Source organism: Oncorhynchus masou, unplaced genomic scaffold (assembly GCF_036934945.1).
Source record: "Oncorhynchus masou masou isolate Uvic2021 unplaced genomic scaffold, UVic_Omas_1.1 unplaced_scaffold_976, whole genome shotgun sequence".
Classification (NCBI taxonomy): domain Eukaryota; kingdom Metazoa; phylum Chordata; class Actinopteri; order Salmoniformes; family Salmonidae; genus Oncorhynchus; species Oncorhynchus masou.
This window is the reverse complement of record NW_027016271.1, coordinates 151,705-176,145: the sequence shown is the minus strand read 5'-3', so window position 1 is coordinate 176,145 and position 24,441 is coordinate 151,705. Positions and strand designations below refer to the sequence as shown.

The following is a 24,441-nucleotide window of genomic DNA, read 5'->3' as shown; positions in this document are numbered from 1 at the left end:
ATCCGAGGTGAGTAGCAGTGTTTAATTATAGTAGCTCTTTGTCTAATTAGTAGTAGGTGAGTATAATTAGTAGTAGCCAGAAGCTTTTGTCTAATAGGTGAGTGATCGCTGTCCTGATATCCAGAAGCTCTTTGTCTACTCCGAGGTGAGTGATCGCTGTCCTGAAATCCAGAAGCTCTTTGTCTAATCCGAGGTGAGTGATCTCTGCCCTGATATACAGAAGCTCTTTGTCTACTCCGAGGTGAGTGATCGCTGCCCTGACGTACAGAAGCTCTTTGTCTACTCCGAGGTGAGTGATCGCTGCCCTGATATCTAGAAGCTTGTTTTTGCCGTAAGATACGGTTGCAGAAATATTATGTACAAAATAAGTTACAAATAACGTGAAAAAAAACACATTGCACAATTAGTTGGGAGCCCATAAAACTGCTGCCATTTCTTCCTGCCCCATTTTAGTAGTAGTAGTAGTAGCAGTAGTTTAATTAGTAGTAGCAGTAGTTTAATTAGTAGTAGCAGTAGTAGTAGTTGTAGTAAAAATAGTGATGGTGGAGTTAGGTATAGTAGTAGCAGTAGTACTAGTAGTAGTAGTAGTAGCAGTAGTAGTAGTAGTAGTAATAGTAGTAGTAGTAGTAGTAGTACTAGATGTTGTTGTAGTAGTAGTAGTAGTAGTAGTAGTAGAGGTTGTAGTAGTAGTAGTAGAGTAGTAGTAGTAGTAGTAGTAGTAGTAGTAGTAGAGGTAGCAGCAGTAGTAGTAGTAGCAGTAGTAGTAGTAGTAGCAGTAGTAGTAGTAGTAGCAGTGGTAGTAGTAGAGGTTGTAGTAGTAGTAGTAGTAGTAGTAGTAGTAGTAGCAGCAGTAGAGGTTGTAGTAGTAGTAGTAGAGGTTGTTGTAGTAGTAGTAGTACTAGATGTTGTTGTAGTAGTAGTAGTAGTAGTAGTAGTAGTAGTAGTAGTAGTAGTAGTTGTAGTAGTAGTAGTAGTAGTAGTAGTAGTAGTAGAGGTTGTAGTAGTAGTAGCAGTAGTAGAGGGTTGTAGTAGTAGTAGCAGTAGTAGAGGTAGTAGCAGTAGCAGGAGTAGTAGCAGTGGTAGTAGTAGCAGCAGTAGTAGTAGAGGTTGTTGTAGTAGTAGAGGTAGTAGTAGCAGTAGTAGCATTAGTAGTAGTAGCATTAGTAGTAGTTGCAGCAGTAGTTATAGTAGTAGTAGTAGTAGTAGTAACAGTAGTAGTAGTAGTAGTAACAGTAGTAGTAGTAACAGTAGCAGTAGTAGTAAGTGTATTATGTGTTTGTGCTACAGACAGCTGTCTGCAGAGGAGATTGCTCAGGTACCAGCCAACTCCACCAGCAACATCCTCAACAGGCTGATGGTGACATATGACTCTCGAATACGACCCAACTTTAAAGGTTAGTTACATATATACAACCAACTCAATGGCCTTGTGGTTGGAGTGTCTGCCCTGGGATTGAAAGGCGAACAAACAAGCCTAACACTAACACACACAACCCTAACCCAACTATAAATACACAACTCAAACCAACATTAAATACACAAGGGGGACAGAAGAGAGCAGAGGAGGAGAGTGGGAGGAGAAGAGAGGAGTGGAGTGGAGGAGAGGACAGAAGAGGAGAGAAGGAGAAAGGAGAAGGGGTAGAGGAGGAGGACAGAATGAGTCTGCTTGGTTAATAAACTGAAAGTGTTGCAAGCCTGTGTGTGCGTGTGCCTGTGTGTGTGAGAGAGAGAGAGCCACGGCCATATGCTGCGAATCAGGTTGAGTGGAGCGGAATGATCACATGACTGTCAAGACCACAGAAATGCCAAACACACACACACACTGGAATAAAACTGGCATGTGTGTGTGTGTGTGTCCCAGGTGTTCCGGTGGAAGACAAGATTAATATGTTCATCAACAGTTTTGGCTCCATCCAGGAAACCAACATGGTGAGCAGAGTTACTAATCCTAAAACCATGCTAACAATGCTACCAACATTCCAACGTCATCAACATTAGCCTATATGCTATAAACAGTAGCCTGTATGCTATCAACATTAGTCTGTAGACCATCAACATTAGCCTGTATGCTATTAACATTAGCCTGTATGCTATAAACATTAGCCTAAATGCTATAAACAGTAGCCTAAATGCTATAAACAGTAGCCTAAATGCTATAAACAGTAGCCTGATTGCTATTAACATTAGTCTGTAAACCATCAACATTAGCCTGTATGCTATAAACATTAGCCTGTATGCTATAAACATTAGCCTGTATGCTATAAACATTAGCCTGTATGCTATAAACATTAGCCTGTATGCTATAAACATTAGCCTGTATGCTATAAACATTAGCCTGTATGCTATAAACATTAGCCTGTATGCTATAAACATTAGCCTGTATGCTATAAACATTAGCCTATATGCTATAAACAGTAGCCTGTATGCTACCACCATTAGCATATATGCTATAAACATTAGCCTATATGCTATTAACAGTAGCCTGTATGCTACCACCATTAGCATATATGCTATAAACATTAGCCTGTATTCTATAAACAGTAGCCTGTATGCTACCACCATCAGACTGTATGCTACCACCATCAGACTGCATGCTATCAGCATTAGCCTGTATGCTGCCCTAAACTCTCTCCTGGCCCCTTACACTAAGTCTGAATTTGTCCCGCTAGGTGACCTAAATTGGGACATGCTTAAACTACCTGAACCAAGTCCTAAAGCAATAGGGTTCCCTAAATCTTACTCAGATTATTACCAATCCCACAAGGTATGACTCCAAACACCCAGAAAAGGCTACTCTCGTCGATGTTATCCTCACAAATAATCCTGATAGGTATCAGCCTGGCGTTTTCTATCATGTCCTTAGTGATCACTGTTGTACAGCCTGTGTTCATAAAGGCTGCTCAGTGAAACAACCTGTCCTGATTTGTCATAGACGGTTGATATAAAACTTTAACGGGCCTTCCTTCATGAACTGGCCTCTGTAATTCTGGATAGAATCAGCTTGATCCCCTCTGTCGAGATGCTTGGACCTTATTTTCAGAATTACAAACAGGTCCGGCACCTGGTTCCACCATGATCTGGCTTACTCCACCTCAACAATCCCATTTGGCATTAGGCTCGGCACACGCATACCCAGGCTGACTGGCTCTCGTTCAGGCAAATGAGAAATAAGTGCACTCAGGCTATCTGGAAGGCCAAAGTTAGTTACTTCAAGGAGCAGTTCTCTCTCTGTGGGTCTCACTCCAAGAAGTTCTGGAAAACGGTTAAAGACCAGGAGAATAAACCCTCCTCCTCACAGCTGCCCATGTCCCTTAATGTTGATGATGTGGTTGTTACTGACAAGGAGCACATGGCTGAGCTCTTTAATCACCACTTCATTAAGTCAGGATTCCTATTTGACTCAGCCATGCTTCGTTGCCCGTCCAACATTTCCTCATCTCCCACCCCTTCTGATGTGACTATCCCCAATCCTCCTCCCTCTTGTCCCCCTGGCCTGGTACAAAGTTTTCCCCTGCAGGTGGTCACTGATTCCGAGGTGCAAAAGGAGCTCCTTTACCCCCAAAAAAACACCTGGGTCAGATGGTGTAGACCCTTTCTTCTTTAAGGTTGCTGCCTCTATCATGGCAAAGCATATCTCCAAAGTTTTTAACCTGTCTCTCCTCTCTGGGGAGGTTCCCATTGCTTGGAAGGCAGCCACGGTTCGTCCTTTATTTAAAGGGTCAAGCAGATCCTAACTGTTTTAAGGCCTATTTCTATTTTGCCCTGTTTATCAAAAGTGTTGGAAAAACTTCAAAAATTAACTGACTGGCTTTCTTGATGTCTATAGTATTCTCTTGGGTATGCCATCTGGTTTGCGCTCAGGTTATGGATTTTAATTTTTATTTCACCTTTATTTAACCAGGCAGGCTAGTTGAGAACAAGTTCTCATTTGCAATTGCGACCTGGCCAAGATAAAGCATAGCAGTGTGAACAGACAACACAGAGTTACACATGGAGTAAACAATTAACAAGTCAATAACAAAGTAGAAAAAAAGAGTCTATATACATTGTGTGCAAAAGGCATGAGGAGGTAGGCGAATAATTACAATTTTGCAGATTAACACTGGAGTGATAAATTATCAGATGGTCATGTACAGGTAGAGATATTGGTGTGCAAAATAGCAGAAAAGTAAATAAATAAAAACAGTATGGGGATGAGGTAGGTAAAATTGGGTGGGCTATTTACCGATAGACTAAGTACAGCTGCAGCGATCGGTTAGCTGTTCAGATAGCAGATGTTTAAAGTTGGTGAGGGAGGTAAAAGTCTCCAACTTTTTGCAATTCGTTCCAGTCACGGGTAGCAGAGAACTGGAACGAAAGGCGGCCAAATGAGGTGTTGGCTTTAGGGATGATCAGTGAGATACACCTGCTGGAGCGCGTGCTATGGGTGGGTGTTGCCATCGTGACCAGTGAATTGAGATAAGGCGGAGCTTTACCTAGCATGGACTTGTAGATGACCTGGAGCCAGTGGGTCTGGCGACGAATATGTAGCGAGGGCCAGCCAACTAGAGCATACAGGTCACAGTGGTGGGTGGTATAAGGTGCTTTAGTGACAAAACGGATGGAACTGTGATAAACTGCATCCAGTTTGCTGAGTAGAGTGTTGGAAGCTATTTTGTAGATGACATCGCCGAAGTCGAGGATCGGTAGGATAGTCAGTTTTACTAGGGTAAGTTTGGAGGCATGAGTGAAGGAGGCTTTGTTGCGGAATAGAATTTGATTTTAGATTGGAGATGTTTGATATGAGTCTGGAAGGAGTGTTTACAGTCTAGCCAGACACCTAGGTACTTATAGATGTCCACATATTCTAGGTCGGAACCATCCAGGGTGGTGATGCTAGTCGGGCGTGCAGGTGCAGACAGCGAACGGTTGAAAAGCATGCATTTGGTTTTACTAGCGTTTAAGAGCAGTTGGAGGCCATGGAAGGAGTGTTGTATGGCATTGAAGCTCGTTTGGAGGTTAGATAGCACAGTGTCCAAGGACGGGCCGGAAGTATACAGAATGGTGTCGTCTGCGTAGAGGTGGATCAGGGAATCGCCCGCAGCAAGAGCAACATCATTGATATATACAGAGAAAAGAGTCGGCCCGAGAATTGAACCCTGTGGCACCCCCATAAAGACTGCCAGAGGACCGGACAGCATGCCCTCCGATTTGACACACTGAACTCTGTCTGCAAAGTAGTTGGTGAACCAGGCAAGGCAGTCATCAGAAAAACCGAGGCTACTGAGTCTGCCGATAAGAATATGGCGATTGACAGAGTCGAAAGCCTTGGCAAGGTCGATGAAGACGGCTGCACAGTAATGTCTCTTATCGATGGATGTGTCACTGCAACCATATACAGTAGGTCCTCAATGATGTCACCATTGCCCTTGAATCTAAGCAATGTTTTTTTGCTATTTTTATTGAATTGGCCAAATCTTTTGATACGGTAGACCATTACATTCTTGTGGGCCGGCTAAGGAGTATTGGTGTCTAAGGGGTCTTTGGCCTGGTTTGTTAACTACCTCTCTCAAAGAGTGCAGTGTATAAAGTCAGAACATCTGCTGTCTCAGCCACTGCCTGTCACCAAGGCAGTTCCCCAAGGTTCGATCCTCGGCCCCACGCTCTTCTCAATTTACATCAACAACATAGCTCAGGAGGTAGGAAGCTCTCTCAAACATTTATATGCAGATGATAGAGTCTATTACTCAGCTGGCCCCTCCCTGGATTCTGTGTTAATTGCTCTACACAAAGCTTTCTTAGTGTCTAACAAGCTTTCTCTGCCCTTAACCTTGTTCTGAACACCTCCAAAACAAAGGTCATGTGGTTTGGTAAGAAGAATGCCCCTCTCCCCACAGGTGTGATTACTACCTCTGAGAGTTTAGAGCTTGAGGTAGTCACCTCATACTAGTACTTGGGGAGTATGGCTTGATGGTACACACTGTCCTTCTCTCAGCACATATAAAAGCTGCAGGCTAAAGTTAAATCAAGACTTGGTTTCCTCTGTCGTAATCGCTCCTCTTTAACCCTTGCTACCAAACTAACCCTGATTCAGATGACCATCCTACACATGCTAGATTACGTAGACATCGTTTATAGATCGGCAGGTAAGGGTGCTCTCGAGTGGCTATATGTTCTTTACCATTCGGCCATCAGATTTGCCACCAATGCTCCTTATAGGACACATCGCTAAACTACGTCAAAATGCTCTAGACACCTTGGGGAATACGTAGAAAAAGGAATCTGGTTGATAGCCCATTCACTGCTCAATAGGGACGCATCAGAACGCAGAGCTTTCAAAACATGAGTCACTTCCGGATTGGATTCTTCTCAGGCTTTCACCTGCAATATCAGTTCTGTTATACTCACAGACAATATTTTTACAGTTTTGGAAAACTTAGAGTGTTTTCTATCCTAAGCTGTCAATTATATGCATAATCTAGCATCTTGTCCTGACAAAACAGCCCGTTTACTCTGGGAACGTTATTTTTCTAAAAATGAAAATACTGCCCCCTAGTTACAAGAAGTTATAGGACACATCGCTGCACTCTATACTCTGACCTCATGACTTGGTTCATGTACTGTCAACTGTGGGAAACAGGATGCACCTGAGCTCAATTTCTAGTCTCATAGCAAAATGGTCTGAATACTTCCTGTATGTAAATAAGGTGTTTTTTCCATTTTTGCTAGTGTGTAGAATGATCTTTGTCATTATGGCGTATAGTGTGTAGAATGATCTTTGTCATTATGGGGTATCGTGTGTAGATTGATCTTTGTCATTATGGGGTATCGTGTGTAGATTGATCTTTGTCATTATGGGGTATAGTGTGTAGATTGATCTTTGTCATTATGGGGTATCGTGTGTAGATTGATCTTTGTCATTATGGGGTATCGTGTGTAGATTGATCTTTGTCATTAGTGTGTAGATTGATCTTTGTCATTATGGGGTATAGTGTGTAGAATGATCTTTGTCATTATGGGGTATCGTGTGTAGATTGATCTTTGTCATTATGGGGTATCGTGTGTAGATTGATCTTTGTCATTATGGGGTATCGTGTGTAGATTGATCTTTGTCATTATGGGGTATCGTGTGTAGATTGATGATTATTATTATTTAATTCGTTGCGTTTTACCATGCAGTGATACAAATGGAAGTACACACACAGACTCCAACTAGCTTTTAGCTTTTAGCTAGTTGAAAAGCAAAGCACATGTGCGTTGAATATGAAAACTAGACATCTGTCAAAGTGTCCATTAGGTGGACATAGGGCATGGAGGTGGGGGATTGAGACAGATATCTAGCTTAAACAGAAAGATTTGGGGAGGGATTTTTCATTATTATGCTAATTCGATTTCTATGGGGGAGCGAATGTTGACTCTAGGGACTTAATTGACTTTGAAACTAACAGATGATTGGTTGTTGCTAGGACTACCGTGTGAACATCTTCCTGCGTCAACGGTGGAACGACCCGAGGCTGAAGCTCCCGGCGGACTTCAAAGGAGAAGCGCTGACGGTGGACCCCAAGATATTCCAGTGTCTATGGAAACCAGACCTGTTCTTCGCCAACGAGAAACATGCCAACTTCCATGACGTCACGCAAGACAACATCCTGTTATTTATCTTCAGGAATGGAGACATTCTCATCAGCATGAGGTCTGTCTGTCTGTCTGTCTCTCTCTCTGTCTGTCTCTCTGGGAAGTTTGACTCTTTTTACTGACTGAGATCTAATCAACTCGTTTTAGACTGATCTTGTAAATGATTTGATTCAGTAATGCCCAGAGCAGAACCCCCTACCGGCAAACGATGATCTAAAAACTCTTAGTCTTATGGGGGCTTATGTCATTTGTGACTGAGACTTGTGTGCTTCCAAAAGTGTGCTTCCAACATTATACATTTTTGATTACTAGGCATACAAATACAATTATTTGAAACAAGGTCTAGATGCGTCCCCAACCAGACGTCTTTATGAACGACTCTTGGCAAATACTTGACTGTCGTGAGGAAGATAAGCACAATATCATTCGAACTGCAGTAGTCCCCCAAACGTTTGGGTTTGGAGTTTCAGTGTTGAGTGTTAAGCAGAGGCATGTGTATGTTTTGGTTTTACAAAGCTGTGTCCATTGATAACAGTCAATAATCAGTGAATTGGACTAACTCTTACACTAGGTCATCAATTCATGCAATTATCTATTTTTCTGCACGCACATGATAGACAGCTAGTGGTTGGAGCAATGAAGGACTAAAATGACTGAGGGACTTGGAAAAACAAATCATGACTATCAAGTCAGTAAAAAGAGTCATTTAAAAAGAACGAATAGTTTGCGAACTGCACATCACTACCGCCTGTCTGACTGTCTGCCTGGCAGCCTGCCTGGCTGCCTTTCAGCCTGTCTGTCTGCCAGGGTAGGTGCCTATGTGTGCCCAGTGACTGTCTGTTGTGTGTTTAGGTGGTCAGTGCCTGTCTGGTGTGTGCTCAGGTTGTAAGTGACTGTCTGGTGTGTGTTCAGGTTGTCAGTGACCCTGTCCTGCCCTCTGGACCTCACTCTGTTCCCCATGGACACACAGCTGTGCAAGATGCAACTGGAGAGCTGTACGTAAAACCTCTCTCTAACACACTCTCACACACAAGCACGCACAGAGAGACATACGCAATATTCATATACAGTGAGTGCACAAAACATTAAGAACACCTGCTGTTTCCATGACATAGACTGACCAGGTGAATCCAGGTGAAAGCTATGATCCCTTATTGATGTCACCTGTTAAATCCACTTCAATCAGTGTAGATGAAGGGGAGGAGACAGGTTAAAGAAGGGGTTTTAAGCCTTGGGACAATGGAGACATGGATTGTGTCTGTGTGCCATTCAGAGGGTGGATGGGCAAAACAACATATTGAAGTGCCTTTGAATGGAGTATGGTAGTAGTTGCCAGACGCACCGGTTTGTGTCAAGAAACTACAAAGCTGCTGGGTTTTTCACGCTCAACAGTTTCCTGTGTGTATCAAGAATAGCCCACCACCCAAAGGACATTCTGCCAACTTGACACAACTGTGGGAAGTGTTGGAGTCAACATGGGCCACCATCCCTCGTGGATCACTTTCGACACTTTGTAGAGTCCATGCCCTGACGAATTGAGGCTTTTCTGCGGGCAAAAGGCTGCAGGTGCAAGTCAATATTAGGTAAGGCTTTCTTAATGTTTTGTACACTCAGTGTATACAGAGATTCACACACTCTATATATATCACAGGAGGTTGGTGCCACCTTAATTGGGGAGGACGGGCTCGTGGTAATGACTGGAGCGGAATTAGTGGAATGGTATCATTTACATCAAACACTTTGGGTTCCAGGGGTTTTTCTAAAGTGTTGTTACTGTAGTTGGCTGCACCACCAGTGATATACATTTATATAGTGTTATTATGGTAGTTGGCTGCACCACCATTGATATACATTTATATTGTAGTGGCTGCACCACCAGTGATATACATTTATATAGTGTTGTTGTAGTTGGCTGCACCACCAGTGATATACATTTATATAGTGTTATTGTAGTTGGCTGCACCACCAGTGATATACATTTATATTGTAGTTGGCTGCACCACCAGTGATATACATTTATATTGTAGTTGGCTGCACCACCAGTGATATACATTTATATAGTGTTATTATGGTAGTTGGCTGCACCACCATTGATATACATTTATATTGTAGTGGCTGCACCACCAGTGATATACATTTATATAGTGTTGTTGTAGTTGGCTGCACCACCCACCAGTGATATACATTTATATAGTGTTATTATGTAGTTGGCTGCACCACCATTGATATACATTTATATTGTAGTGGCTGCACCACCAGTGATATACATTTATATAGTGTTGTTGTAGTTGGCTGCACCACCAGTGATATACATTTATATTGTAGTTGGCTGCACCACCAGTGATATACATTTATATTGTAGTTGGCTGCACCACCAGTGATATACATTTATATTGTAGTTGGCTGCACCACCAGTGATATACATTTATATTGTAGTTGGCTGCACCACCAGTGATATACATTTATATTGTAGTTGGCTGCACCACCAGTGATATACATTTATATAGTGTTGTTATTGTAGTTGGCTGCACCACCAGTGATATACATTTATATTGTAGTTGGCTGCACCACCAGTGATATACATTTATACTGTAGTTGGCTGCACCGCCAGTGATATACATTTATACTGTAGTTGGCTGCACTGCCAGTGATATACATTTATATAGTGTTATTGTAGTTGGCTGCACCACCAGTGTAGTTGGCTGCACCACCAGTGATATACATTTAGTGTTATTGTAGTTGGCTGCACCGCCAGTGATATACATTTATATAGTGTTGTTGTAGTTGGCTGCACCGCCAGTGATATATATTTATATTGTAGTTGGCTGCACCACCAGTGATATACATTTATATAGTGTTGTTGTAGTTGGCTGCAACACCAGTGAAATATATTTATATAGTGTTGTTATTGTAGTTGGCTGCACCACCAGTGATATACATTTATGTAGTGTTGTTATTGTAGTTGGCTGCACCACCAGTGATATACATTTATATTGTAGTGGCTGCACCACCAGTGCTATACATTTATATAGTGTTATTGTAGTTGGCTGCACCACCAGTGATATACATTTATATAGTGTTGTTACTGTAGTTGGCTGCACCACCAGTGATATACATTTATATAGTGTTGTTATTGTAGTTGGCTGCACCACCAGTGATATACATTTATATAGTGTTGTTATTGTAGTTGGCTGCACCATCAGTGATATACATTTATATAGTGTTGTTACTGTAGTTGGCTGCACCACCAGTGATATACATTTATATAGTGTTGTTATTGTAGTTGGCTGCACCACCAGTGATATACATTTATATAGTGTTATTATGGTAGTTGGCTGCACCACCATTGATATACATTTATATTGTAGTGGCTGCACCACCAGTGATATACATTTATATAGTGTTGTTGTAGTTGGCTGCACCACCAGTGATATACATTTATATTGTAGTTGGCTGCACCACCAGTGATATACATTAATATTGTAGTTGGCTGCACCACCAGTGATGTATATTAGTATTCAATCCCTTTGTAATGGCAAGCATAAATAATTTCAAGAAGGGCACCTTTTGATAGATGAGTAAAATAAAAAGCAGACATTGATTAGCCCTTTGAGCATGGTGAAGTCATTAATTACACTTTGGATAGTGTATCAATATACCAAGTCACTACAAAGATACAGCTGTCCTTCCTAACTTAGTTGCCGGAGAGGAAGAAAACAGCTCAGGGATGACATGAGGCCAATGGTGACTTTAAAAAAGTTAGAGTTTAAAGGCTGTGATAGGAGAAAACATTGTCAATTAGGTTCGTATTGTGGAGTAACTACCGAGTGAAAAGAAGGAAGCCTGTAAATAATTTTTTTAAAACCATCCAAAACATCTTGTTTGCAACACAGTGCCTTGCAAAAGTATTCACCCCCCTTGGCATTTTTCCTATCTTGTTGCCTTACAACCTGTAATTTAAATAGATTTTTACTTGGATTTCATGTAATGGACATACACAAAAAAGTCCAAATTGGTGAAGTGAAATTTAAAAAGAATGTTGTGTGCATATGTATTCACCCCCTTTGCTTTGAAGCCCCATAAATAAGATCTGGTGCAAGCAATTACCTTCAGAAGTCACATAATTAGTTAAATAAAGTCCACTTGTGTGCAATCTAAGTGTCACATCATCTGTCGCATGATCTCAGTATGTATACGTCTTCTGAAAGCCCCACAGTCTGCAAACGACCCCACAGTCAAGGGGCACCACCAAGCAAGGGGCACCACAAGCAAGGGCACCACCAAGCAAGCGGCACCACCAAGCAAGCGGCACCACCAAGCAAGCGGCACCACCAAGCAAGCGGCACCATGAAGCAAGCGGCACCACAGGTCAGGGACAAAAGCGGCACCACCAAGCAAGCGGCACCATTAAATCCAAGCAAGAATATGGCACCACAACAAAGCAGAGGGGGCACCACCAAGCAAGGGGCACCATGAAGACCTGAAAGGAACTATCCAAACAGGTCAGGGACAAAGTACACGCCACAGAGTGAGAAGTACAGATCAGACTCTGGTTGGGTTATAAAAAAATATCAGAAACTTTGAACATCCCACAGAGCACCATTAAATCCATTATAAAAAAACTGACAAAAGAATATGGCACCACAACAAACCTGCCAAGAGAGGAACATTACAGACTGGGACGTGTACATTACACTGGGACAAAACCCACGGACCATGCAAGGAGGGCATTAATCAGAGAGGCAACAAATAGACCAAAGATAACCCTGAAGGAGCTGCAAAGCTCTGGGACAGGTTGTACATTAGACTGGGACAAGGAGAGGTTGTACATTATCTGTCCAGACTGGGACAAGGAGAGGGACAGACTGGGACTTTACAGACTGGGACAAGGAGAGGTTACACGCCACAGAGCTGGGCTTTGAACATTACCATGAAAGAGTGGACAGGAAAAAAGCCATTGCTTAAAGAAAAAAATAAGTACATTACAACCTCATTTGGTGTTCGCCAAAAGGCATGTGGGAGACTCCCAAATATATGGAAGAATGGACTCTGGTTAGATGAGACTAAAATTGAGCTTTTTGGCCATCAAGGAAAACGTTATGTCAGGGTCAAACACAGACACCTCTCATCACGCCGAGAACATCATCAAGGAGAGGTTGAACATTACCCCACAGTGAACATGGACAAGGAGAGGTTGTACATTACAGACTGGGACAAGGAGAGGTTGTACATTACAGACTGTTGTACATTACAGACTGGGACAAGGAGAGGTTGAACATTACAGACTGGGACAAGGAGAGGTTGTACATTACAGACTGGGACAAGGAGAGGTTGTACATTACAGACTGGGACAAGGAGAGGTTGTACATTAGACTGGGACAAGGAGAGGTTGTACATTAGACTGGGACAAGGAGAGGTTTACATTACAGACTGGGACAAGGAGAGGTTGAACATTACAGACTGGGACAAGGAGAGGTTGTACATTACAGACTGGGACAAGGAGAGGTTGTACATTACAGACTGGGACAAGGAGAGGTTGTACATTAGACTGGGACAAGGAGAGGTTGAACATTACAGACTGGGACAAGGAGAGGTTGTACATTACAGACTGGGACAGGTTTACACAGACTGGGACAAGGAGAGGTTGTACATTACAGACAGACTGGGACAAGGACAAGGAGGTTGTACATTACAGACTGGGACAAGGAGAGGTTGAACATTACAGACAAGGAGAGGTTGAACATTACAGACTGGGACAAGGAGAGGTTGAACATTACAGACTGGGACAAGGAGAGGTTGTACATTACAGACTGGGACAAGGAGAGGTTGTACATTACAGACTGGGACATTACAGACTGGGACAAGGAGAGGTTGTACATTACAGACTGGGACAAGGAGAGGTTGTACATTACAGACTGGGACAAGGAGAGGTTGAACATTACAGACTGGTTGACAACTGGGACAAGAGGTTGGACTGGGACAAGGAGAGGTTGACTGGGACAAGGAGAGGTTGAACAGGTTTACAGACTGGGACAAGGAGAGGTTGTACATTACAGACTGGGACAAGGAGAGGTTGTACATTACAGACTGGGACAAGGAGAGGTTGTTAGACTGGGACATTACAGACTGGGACAAGGAGAGGTTGTACATTACAGACTGGGACAAGGAGAGGTTGTACATTACAGACTGGGACAAGGAGAGGTTGAACATTACAGACTGGGACAAGGAGAGGTTGTACATTACAGACTGGGACAAGGAGAGGTTGAACATTACAGACTGGGACAAGGAGAGGTTGTACATTACAGACTGGGACAAGGAGAGGTTGAACATTACCATGAATATGCCTGCCAACTAATCTGCACTCTGAGAACGCACCCCGCGGCCTTGCGAGTGCTGACCTGATTAAAAACCTTACTTCAGCCTTGAAGAGTGAGATCACCCAGTCCTCTGGGTCGGCGTGGCCCTCCCACACTGTATGGTGTTGTCATTGTCAAAACGTGCATAAAATGCATTGAGTTGGTCTGGTAGAGAAGCATCGTTGGGCAGATCACGTCTAGGTCTTCCTTTGTAATCTGTAATGGACTGTAGCTCATGCGACATGCAGCGTAGCCTGTGAAGTAGGAGGCCATGTTACTTCTATACTGTCCTTTTGCTCATTTGATGACTCTGCAGAGGTCATAGCCTCGGGGTTGTCTGTGATAGCCCTGTGTGAGGTAGTCCTGTCCTTTAGTTTAGCTCCAACCTCAGTGTCAAACCAGGGCTTTTGATTGGGGAAGCAGCTGTTACGGGTTTCTTGCGGTGAAGGAGAGGCGGACCAAAATGCAGCGTGGTTACTTAGATTCATGTTTAATGAATAAGTACAAAAACCGTAATGCGAAAACCTAAACAGCCTATCTGGTGCAAACAGAGACAGGAACAATCACCCACGAAACACTCAAAGAATATGGCTGCCTAAATATGGTTCCCAATCAGAGACAACGATAAACACCTGCCTCTGATTGAGAACCACTTCAGGCAACCATAGACTTTTCTAGAAAACCCCACTATACCACAATCCCAATACCTACAAAAAAAACAAGACTAAACACACCACATAATAAAACCATGTCACACCCTGGCCTGACCAAAATAATAAAGAAAACACAAAATGCTAAGACCAGGGCGTGACAGCAGACAATGTTGCCGATGCAGTTCCTTATGAAGCCGGTGACGGAGGTGGTTAGCTCGTTAGTGTTATAGGTGGAGTCTCATATTATAATCAGCGCTAGCAAAGCAGTCCTGTAGCATAATCTCTGATTCTGATGATCATTTCTCAATTGATCGAGTCACTGGGTACTTCCTGTTTGAGCTTCTGCAACTGACAACTGACAACAACATGGAGGGCAGAGAATCTAAAACAGCATTAATACCATCGTTGCTGAGTGAGTGGTGGACCGCAGTAAGGTGAGCACCATCTGGTAGGGTTTCCACTAGTTACCACAAACACTAAGTCAGAATATATTGTCAAACAAACATTTTATTTTTGGAGTTCATTTAAGGTATGGGTTAGGCATAAGGTTAGCCATGTGGTTAAGGTTAGGATTAAGGTTAGGGTTAGGCATAAGGTTAGCCATGTGGTTAAGGTTAGGATTAAGGTTAGGGTTAGGCATAAGGTTAGCCATGTGGTTAAGGTTAGGATTAAGGTTAGGGTTAGGTTTAAAATCACATTTTAAGAAGATCAACTGTAGAAAAAGGTGGGCATTAAGACTTTGTGGCTGTGGTACCTAGTGATGACCGGTATGTCAGTAACCAGGAATGTGATAGATTGAACTGCAGTAATTCTTAGTGGTCATACACAGAACCACATCTGAATTGTGAATTCCCATAATTGTATGATTTTTATTTCGTTTAAACGTTAAGAGAAATTGCACATTTGTCCCATCCCTCTTGGATAGCCATGGGAGTCTCTTGTCCAATAGACATGCTTCTGAAAAACGGGGAATATTGCTGTTACAAGCAAATCCTTGATCCAAGGTCATCCATCTTCTTGGCCAATGGAGTGCAGGCAAGGGGTGGCCGGTTTTCTCATTCATCTCACCAGGACTCCCTCTCCTGCCTCTGTAACGCCGGCATTTCCTCTTGGATTGCCTGAAAATTGGGTGGTAATTACAGAAAGAGACCAGGGCAGATAAGTTGAAGCTGGAATTGGGGAAATTAACTGACGATTTGATATTCAGAAGTTCTTGCTGGTTATAAGAAATGATAGTGAATACATTTCAGGAAAATAAAGTAAAGATAAATGCCAAAATAATCCCAAATAGCTAAACTCCCCTAACCACTACCATCCAGTACAGTGCCAGCTCTCTTCTCTCGGGTGTGTCTTTGTTGTAGGGGTGTGGCCTAATGCTATGAGAATGTCTCATTCATTGGGTAATTCATTATGGGATACAAAATATGGATGTATCTATATTCTACAGTAAACAGGGCACCAGCTATCATTTAAGTCAAAACTTTTTTAGCAAGTAGGGATAAACTGTTCGTGTCACAATTATATTCTGTAGAGTTCTTTTAATGACAAGTCAGATTCAAAATCTCAGAGAGTGATATTATTTTATGTCAGGAAGAAGATTTATTCTAAAAACAAGGTAACAATGTCTTAGTATTTCAGTCTCTGGTTGGATTACCAAACGGTCTTTAAAGGAGAAAAATGGAGAAGGTTCAAACCGTTCCGGGGTGGTGTATTCAGCTCCGGGGTGGTGTGTTCAGCTCCGGGGTGGTGGGTGTATTCAGCTCCGGGGTGGTGGGTGTATTCAGCTCTGGGGTGGTGTGTTCAGCTCCGGGGTGGCGTGTTCAGCTCCGGGGTGGCGTATTCAGCTCCGGGGCGTATTCAGCTCCGGGGGTGGTGTATTCAGCTCCGTATTCAGCTCGGGGTGGCGTATTCAGTTCCGGGGTGGCGTGTTCAGCTCCGGGGTGGCGTGTTCAGCTCCGGGGTGGCGTGTTCAGCTCCGGGGTGGCGTGTTCAGCTCCGGGGTGGCGTGTTCAGCTCCGGGGTGGTGTGTTCAGCTCCGGGGTGGTGTGTTCAGCTCCGGGGTGGTGTGTTCAGCTCCGGGGTGGTGTGTTCAGCTCCGGGGTGGTGTGTTCAGTTCCGGGGTGGTGTGTTCAGCTCTGGGGTGGTGTATTCCTCCAACTGAGATCAAAGTGAGAGCAGAGGACAATTGTTCAATTCCAATATTGTTGTTTGGCCTCCACTCATTGAGATCGGGGATGATCAATTAGCGAGAGCTCTTTCCAGTTACCAACTATGCTGACGTTTGAGCAGTAGAGGGATTTTGGTCGGCCGTGGCAATTATTTGTGCCACGCTTTTATAGTTCAGTTAGAATGGAGAATGAGGTTGGGGCTAGGTGCTGATGTAACCGATGAAATGGCTAGCCAGTTAGCGGTGGTGCGTGCTAATAGCGTTTCAATTGGTGTCGTCACTGCTCTGAGACCTTGAAGTAGTTGTTCCTCTTGCTCTGCAAGGGCTGTGGCTTTTGTGGAGCGATGGGTAACGACGCTTCGTGGGTTGATGTGTGCAGAGGGTCCCTGGTTCGAGCCCAGGTAGGGGCGAGGAGAGGGACGGAAGCTAAACTGTTACACTGAGTCTCCCTGCCTGATTGGCTGAAACATTCCTTAGCAGGAGATCACGCAGCCCCAGGAGGAGAGTCTCTTCCTTTGGGAATTGAATCTTGTTCCGTTATTGATGGATACATCGTTTGTACAATTGGGAGAGGTGGGTCATTGTTCAGGGCATAATGTTCCCTACATAATGATACAAAACGTGACACATTCTCCTTGAAATACAGAGAAGTTGTTCACAACGGGGAGAATGCACAATATCATTTCAAATGTCTACAGCACACAATGATCATAGCATGCACCAGTGCACTTCTTGCCTCACAGCCTTATGTAATGATTTCTCCCAAACAGCAGGGTTTTGGTGTCCTTTTGGAGCAGGGCGAGCCATTTGGCCCCTTCTGTTACCATCCTGTCCTGGATAGAATGTTTGAAGTGGATGTTCTGCCGTTTAATGGCCCTCTGGAGCATTATGTTGTGATCTGGAGTAGGTTGGGAAAGGGGGAGTGGCTGGGTTGTGTCATGTCTTTTCATCTCTACTGTTGTCATGCCGATGGGCGAGTAGATCTGTATTAAGGTATGGTCTACCGTTGCCATTTCAATGGGTGACTAGATCTGTATTGGGTATGGTCTACCGTTGTCATGCTGATGGGCGAGTAGATCTGTATTGGGGATGGTCTACCGTTGTCATGCCGATGGGCGAGTAGATCTGTATTGGGGATGGTCTGCAAGGCATTTGGAATTGGCCTGGTCTTTCGTCAGCACCACATCCCTAATTTGGCATAAACATTTGTCCCACTGATGTAACTTTATCCCAGGAATCGGTTTTCAGAAGACTACGGTGGGTTGTCCTCTAACTTCTTACCTCCTTTTATATTTCTGTTGACCAACTACCTAGTCCCTGATGACAAGCATACCCATAATATAATGCTGCACCACAAAACTAATATACATTCTTATGCCAAAGACGCACTACAATGGCTTTCTAATAGGTGTTGAGTGTTCCTGGGTGGTCCAGTCTCAGTCCTGAGAGACAAGGTTTGAATAATGCTATCCATCCAATCCATGTCTCAGTTGTCTCCAGGCTTATAAATCCTTCTTTAACCCGTCTCCTCTCTTTCATCTACACTGATTGAAGTGGATTTAACAGGTGACATAAATAAGGGATCATAGCTTTCACCTGGATTCTTCTGGTCAGTCTATGGTTGTTGAAAGAGCAGGTGTTCCTTATGTTTTGTACACTCAGTGTATCTACAGTACCAGGCAAAAGTTTGGACACACCTACTCATTCCAGGGTTTTTCTTTATTTTTTACTATTTTCTACATTGTTGAATAATAGTGAAGACATCAACACTATGAAATAGCACATATGGAATCATGTATTAACCAAAAAAAGCGTTAAACAAATAAAAAGGTTTTATATTTGAGATTCTTCAAAGTAGCCACCCTTTGCCCTTTGCCAGGGGTGAACAGGCAGTGGTTCGAGTAGTTGTTGTCCTTAATAATCTTTTTGGCCTTGCTGTGACATCGGGTGCTGTAGGTGTCCTGGAGGGCAGGTTGTTTGCCCCTGGTGATGTGTTGTGCAGACCGCACCACCCTCTGGAGAGCCTTGCGGTTGTGGGTGGTGCAGTTGCCGTAACAGGCAGTGATGCAGCATGACAGGAGGCTCTCAATTGTGCATCTGTAAAGGTTTGAGGGTTTTAGGTGACAAGACACATTTGGCGCTGTTGCACCTTCTTCACCACACTGTCTGTGTGGGTGAACCATTTCAGTTAGTCCATGATGTGTATGCCGAGGAACTTAAATCTTTGACATGCTGACTGCAGAAATGTCCACCAGAACAGTTGCCAGAGAATCGAATGCTAAGTTCTCTACCATAACCCGCTCACAATGGTGTTGTGGAGAAATTGGCAGTACACTATATATTCAAAAGTATACCCCACATTTCAAATGAGTGGATTCGTCTATTTCAGCCACATTGCGCTGCTGACGAGTACATCTAGGAGCAACAACGGCTCCGCCGTGAAGTGGTAGGCCACACAAGCTCATAAAATGGGACCGCTGAGTGCTGAAGCACATAGCGCTTAAATATCATCTGTCCTCAGCAGCACACAAGCCTAAGAGCACCATGCGCAATGCCAAGCATCGGCTGGAGGGGTGTAAAGACTCTGGAGCAGCGGAATGACACGTTCTCTGGAATGATGAATCCCGCTTTACCATCTGGCAGTCCGACAAATCTCGGTTTGGCGGATGCCAGGAGGATGCTATCTGCACCAATGCATATTGCCAACTGTAAAGTTTGGTGGACGAGGAATAATGGTCTGGGGCTGTTTTTCATGGTTCGGGCGAGACACCTTATTTCCGGTGAAGGGAAATCTTAATGCTACAGCATGATTATGCCCCGTGCACAAAGCGAGTTCATACAGTCATCAATCAAATGTATTTATAAAGCCCTTTTTACATCAGCAGATGTCACAAAGTGCTATACAGAAACCCAGCATAAAAACCCCAAACAGCAATCAATGCAGATGTTGAAGCACAGTGAGTTCTAGGAAAAACTCCCTAGAAAGGCAGGAACCTAAGAAGAAACTTAGAGGAACCAGGCTCTGAGGGATTGCCAGTCCTCTTCTGGCTGTACTGGGTAGAGAGGAACCAGGCTCTGAGGGGTGGTCAGTCCTCTTCTGGCTGTACTGGGTAGAGAGGAACCAGGCTCTGAGGGGTGGCCAGTCCTCTTCTCTGTACTGGGTAGAGAGGAACCAGGCTCTGAGGGGTGGCCAGTCCTCTTCTCTGTACTGGGTAGAGAGGAACCAGGCTCTGAGGGGTGGCCAGTCCTCTTCTCTGTACTGGGTAGAGAAGAACCAGGCTCTGATGGGGTGGCCAGTCCTCTTCTCTGTACTGGGTAGAGAGGAACCAGGCTCTGAGGGGTGGCCAGTCCTCTTCTCTGTACTGGGTAGAGAGGAACCAGGCTCTGATGGGGTGGCCAGTCCTCTTCTCTGTACTGGGTAGAGAGGAACCAGGCTCTATGGGGTGGCCAGTCCTCTTCTCTGTACTGGGTGAGAGGAACCAGGCTCTATGGGGTGGCCAGTCCTCTTCTCTGTACTGGGTAGAGAGGAACCAGGCTCTGAGGGGTGGCCAGTCCTCTTCTCTGTACTGGGTAGAGAAGAACCAGGCTCTGAGGGGTGGCCAGTCCTCTTCTCTGTACTGCGTGATATTATAAGAGTGTATGGTCATTAAGGCCAGATTGTTTTTTATGATGTTCAAACATTCGTAGACCAGCAGGGTTAAAGAATAATCAGTGGTTAGTTGAGAACAAGTTCTCATTTACAACTGTGACCTGACCAAGATAAAGCAAAGCAGTGTGACAGAAACATCAGAGTTATACATGGAATAAACAAGCGTACTGTCAATAACAGAAAAAAAGTCTATATACAGTGTCTGCAAATGACATGAGGCAAGGCAATAAATAGGCCGTAGCAGCGAAGTAATTGCAATTCAGCAGATTAACACTGGAGTGATAGATGAGCAGATGATGATGATGATGTGCAAGTAGAAATACTGGTGTGCAATACATGTATCACTAGCCACTTTAACTATGCCACTTTGTTTACATACTCATCTCACATGTATATCCTGTACTCGATACCATCTACTGTATCTTGCCTATGCTGCTCTGTACCATCACTCATTCATATATCCTTATGTACATATTCTTTATCCCCTTACACTGTGTATAAGACAGTAGATTAGGAATTGTTAGTTAGATTACTTGTTGGTTATTACTGCATTGTCGGAACTAGAAGCACAAGCATTTCGCTACACTCGCATTAACATCTGCTAACCATGTGTATGTGACAAATAAAATTTGATTTGAAGAGCAGAAAGCAAATAAAAACAATATGGGGATGAGGTAGGCAGATTGGGTGGGCTATTTACAGATGGGCTGTGTACAGCTGCAGCGATCAGTTAGCTGCTCAGATAGCTGATGTTTAAAGTTAGTGAGGGAAATATGTCTCCAGCTTCAGCAATATATATATATTTTTTTGCAATTCGTTCCAGTCATTGGCAGCAGAGAACTGGAAGGAAAGGCGGCCAAAAGAGGTGTTGGCTTTGGGGAGGACCAGTAAGATATACCTGCTGGAGCACGTGCTACGGGTGGGTGTTGTTATCGTGACCAGTGAGCTAAGGCGGAGCTTTACCTAGCATAAGTCGCTCTGGATAAGAGCGTCTACCAAATGACTTAAATGTAATGTAAATGTAGACTTATAGATGACCTGGAGCCAGTGGGTCTGGTGACGAAATAGCGAGGGCCAGCCGACAAGAGCATACAGGTCACAGGGGTGGGTGGTATAAGGCCCTTTGGTAACAAAACAGATGGCACTGTGATAGGCAACATCCGATTTGCTGAGTAGAGTATTGGAAGCTATATTATAGATGACATCGCCGAAGTCGAGGATCGGTAGGATAGTCAGTTCTACTAGGGTAAGTTTGGCATGAGTGAAGGAGGCTTTGTTGCGAAATAGATAGCTGACTCTAGATTTGATTTTGGATTTGAGATGTTTGATATGAGTCTGGAAGGAGAGTTTACAGTCTAGCCAGACACCTAGGTATTTGTAGTTGTCCATGTATTCTAGGTCAGAACCGTCTAGAGTAGTGATGCTAGTCGGGCGGGTGGGTGAGGGCAGCGAACGGTTGAAAAGCATTCATTTGGTTTTACTAGCATTTAAGAGCAGTTGGAGGCCACGGAAGGAGTGTTGTATGGCATTAAAGCTCGTTTGGAGGTTAGTTAACAGTGTCCAAAGAAAGGCCAGATGTATACAGAATGGTGTCATCTGCGTAGAGGTGGATCAGGGAATCACCCGCAGCAAGAGCCATATCGTTGATATATACAGAGAAAAGAGTCGGCCAGATAATTGAACCCTGTGGTACCCCCATAGAGGCTGCCAGAGGTCTGGACAACAGGCCCTCCGATTTGACACACTGAACTCTGTCTGCAAAGTAGTAGGTGAACCAGGCGAGGCTGTCATTTGAGAAGCCAAGGCTATTGAGTCTGCCGATAAGAATACGGTGATTGCCTTGGCCAGGTTGATGAAGACGGCTTCACAGTACTGTCTTTTATCAATGGTGGTTATGATATTGTTTAGTACCTTGAGTGTGGCTGAGTTGCACCCATGACCAGCTCGGAAACCGGATTGCACAGCGGAGAAGATACGGTGGGATTCGAAATGGTCAGTGATCTGTTTTTTAACCTGGCTTTCAAAGACTTTAGAAAGGCAGGGCAGGATGGATATAGGTCTATAACAGTTTGTGTCTGAGTATCACCCCCTTTGAAGAGGGGGATGACACGGCAGCTTTCCAATCTTTAGGGATTTCGGATGGTATGACAGAGAGGTTGACAGACTGGTAATAGGGGTTGCAGATAATTTTAGAAAGAGAGGGTCCAGATTGTCTAGCCCAGCTGATTTGTACGGGTACAGGTTTTGCAGCTCTTTCAGAACATTTGCTATCTGGATTTGGGAGAAGGAGAAGCTGGGGAGGCTCGGGCAAGTAGCTACGGGGGGTGCGGAGCTGTTGGCTGGGGTTGGGGTAGCCAGGTGGAAAGCATGGCTAGCCGTAGAGAAATACTTATTGAAATTTCAGATTATCGGATTTATCGGTGGTGACCGTGCCGCCTAGCCTCAGTGCAGTGGGCAGCTGGGAGGAGGTGCTCTTGTTCTCCATGGACTTTACAGTGTCCCTAAAATTTAGAGTTACAAGATGCAAATTTCTGTTTGAAAAGCTAGCCTTTGCCTAGCCGCCCTAACTGACTCTGTGTATTGGTTCCTGACTGCCTCAGTGGGCGGAAGACCAGCTCGTCTGGTAAACAGTTCAGAACAGTCGAAACTGAAGCAGCAGCACAACCAGGTGGACTGAAGACAGACAGGACTCATCAGGCCAGGTGTTCCTGAGGCATGGTACTTGGACTCAGGTCTTCTGGGTCAGGAAGGGGCATAGAGAGAATTAGGGGAGCAAACATAAATTCACACAGGACACCAGATAAGACCGTGTCCCACAGACCCTAACGCCAAGCACATAGACTATTGCAGCATAGATTCTGGAGGCTGTGGCCCGTCTGACAATAAACCCCGGCCAACCAGGCAGTTTATAACCCCACCCACTTTACCAACAGATCACCAACGTACTACTGAGAGAATAGCCCACGGAGATCTCTTCCACCTCACGAGCCCGAGGGGGGGCAAGACTGGATAGGAAGATCACATCAGTGACTCAACCCACTCAAGTCGAGCACATCAAAGCCTGACACAATGTGACGCACCCCCTCCTAGGGACGGCATGGAGGAGTAAGCCAGTGACTCAGCCCCTGTAATAGGGTCAGAGGTAGAGAATCCCAGTGGAGAAAGGGGAGCCGACCACGCAGAAACAGCAAGGGCAGTTCGTCCTTCCAGTGCATTGCTGTTCACCTTCGCACCCCTGGCCCAGACTGCACTCATATGACCCACTGAAGAGATGAGTCTACAGTAAAGACTTAAAGGTTGAGACCGAGTCTGCGCCTCTCACATGGATCGGCAGACCATTCCATGAAAATTGAGCTCTATAGGAGAAAGCCCTGCCTCCAGCTGTTTGCTTAGAAATTCTAGGGACAATTAGGAGGCCTACGTCTTGTGACCGTAGCGTACGTGTATGTATGTACAGCAGGACCAAATCAGAAAGATGGGTAAGAGCAAGCCCATGTAATGCTTTGTAGGTTAGCAGTAAAACCTTGAAATCAGCCCTGGCCTTAACAGGAGGTCAGTGTAGAGGCACTGGAGTAATATGATCTTGTCAAGATTCAAGCAGCCATATTTAGCACTAACTGAAGTTTATTTAATGCTTTATCCAGGTAGCAGAGCATTGCAGTAACCTAGAAGTAACAAAAGCATGGATTCATTTTTCTGCATCATTATTGGACAAAACGTCTCAGACTTTTGCAATGTTACAAAAAATGGAAACTTGAAATATTCTTGATATGTACGTCAACGGAGAGATCAGGATCCAGAGTAATGAACGAGTGCCTGAACCACTCGTTCACCGCAAGAGATTTGGTCGGTGTCCATGGGGCCAGGGCTGATAACACATAACAGAGTCAGCCCGGTGGAAGAGTGACGCAAAGAATTCCGGGCGTACCCCAGCCAGGGAAGGAATCGGGCCCAATCCCCCTGCAGGTCCTGTCAGTGACTCCTCAGGAACTTCCCAGCTCC

The 24,441-nt window shown here is 44.3% G+C and overlaps 1 protein-coding gene across 1 annotated transcript; it reads left to right on the top strand.

Annotated features, from left to right (window-relative positions):
* The first annotated feature begins 1,008 nt into the window (after positions 1–1,008).
* Positions 1,009–8,617, top strand: LOC135538517 (glycine receptor subunit beta-like). Its single transcript, XM_064964408.1, has 4 exons — positions 1,009–1,394; positions 1,862–1,929; positions 7,446–7,672; positions 8,527–8,617. Exons 1-4 carry the CDS (start codon positions 1,271–1,273, stop codon positions 8,615–8,617), a joined length of 510 nt encoding a protein of 169 aa, XP_064820480.1. The 5' UTR covers positions 1,009–1,270.
* The last annotated feature ends 15,824 nt before the right edge of the window (positions 8,618–24,441 follow it).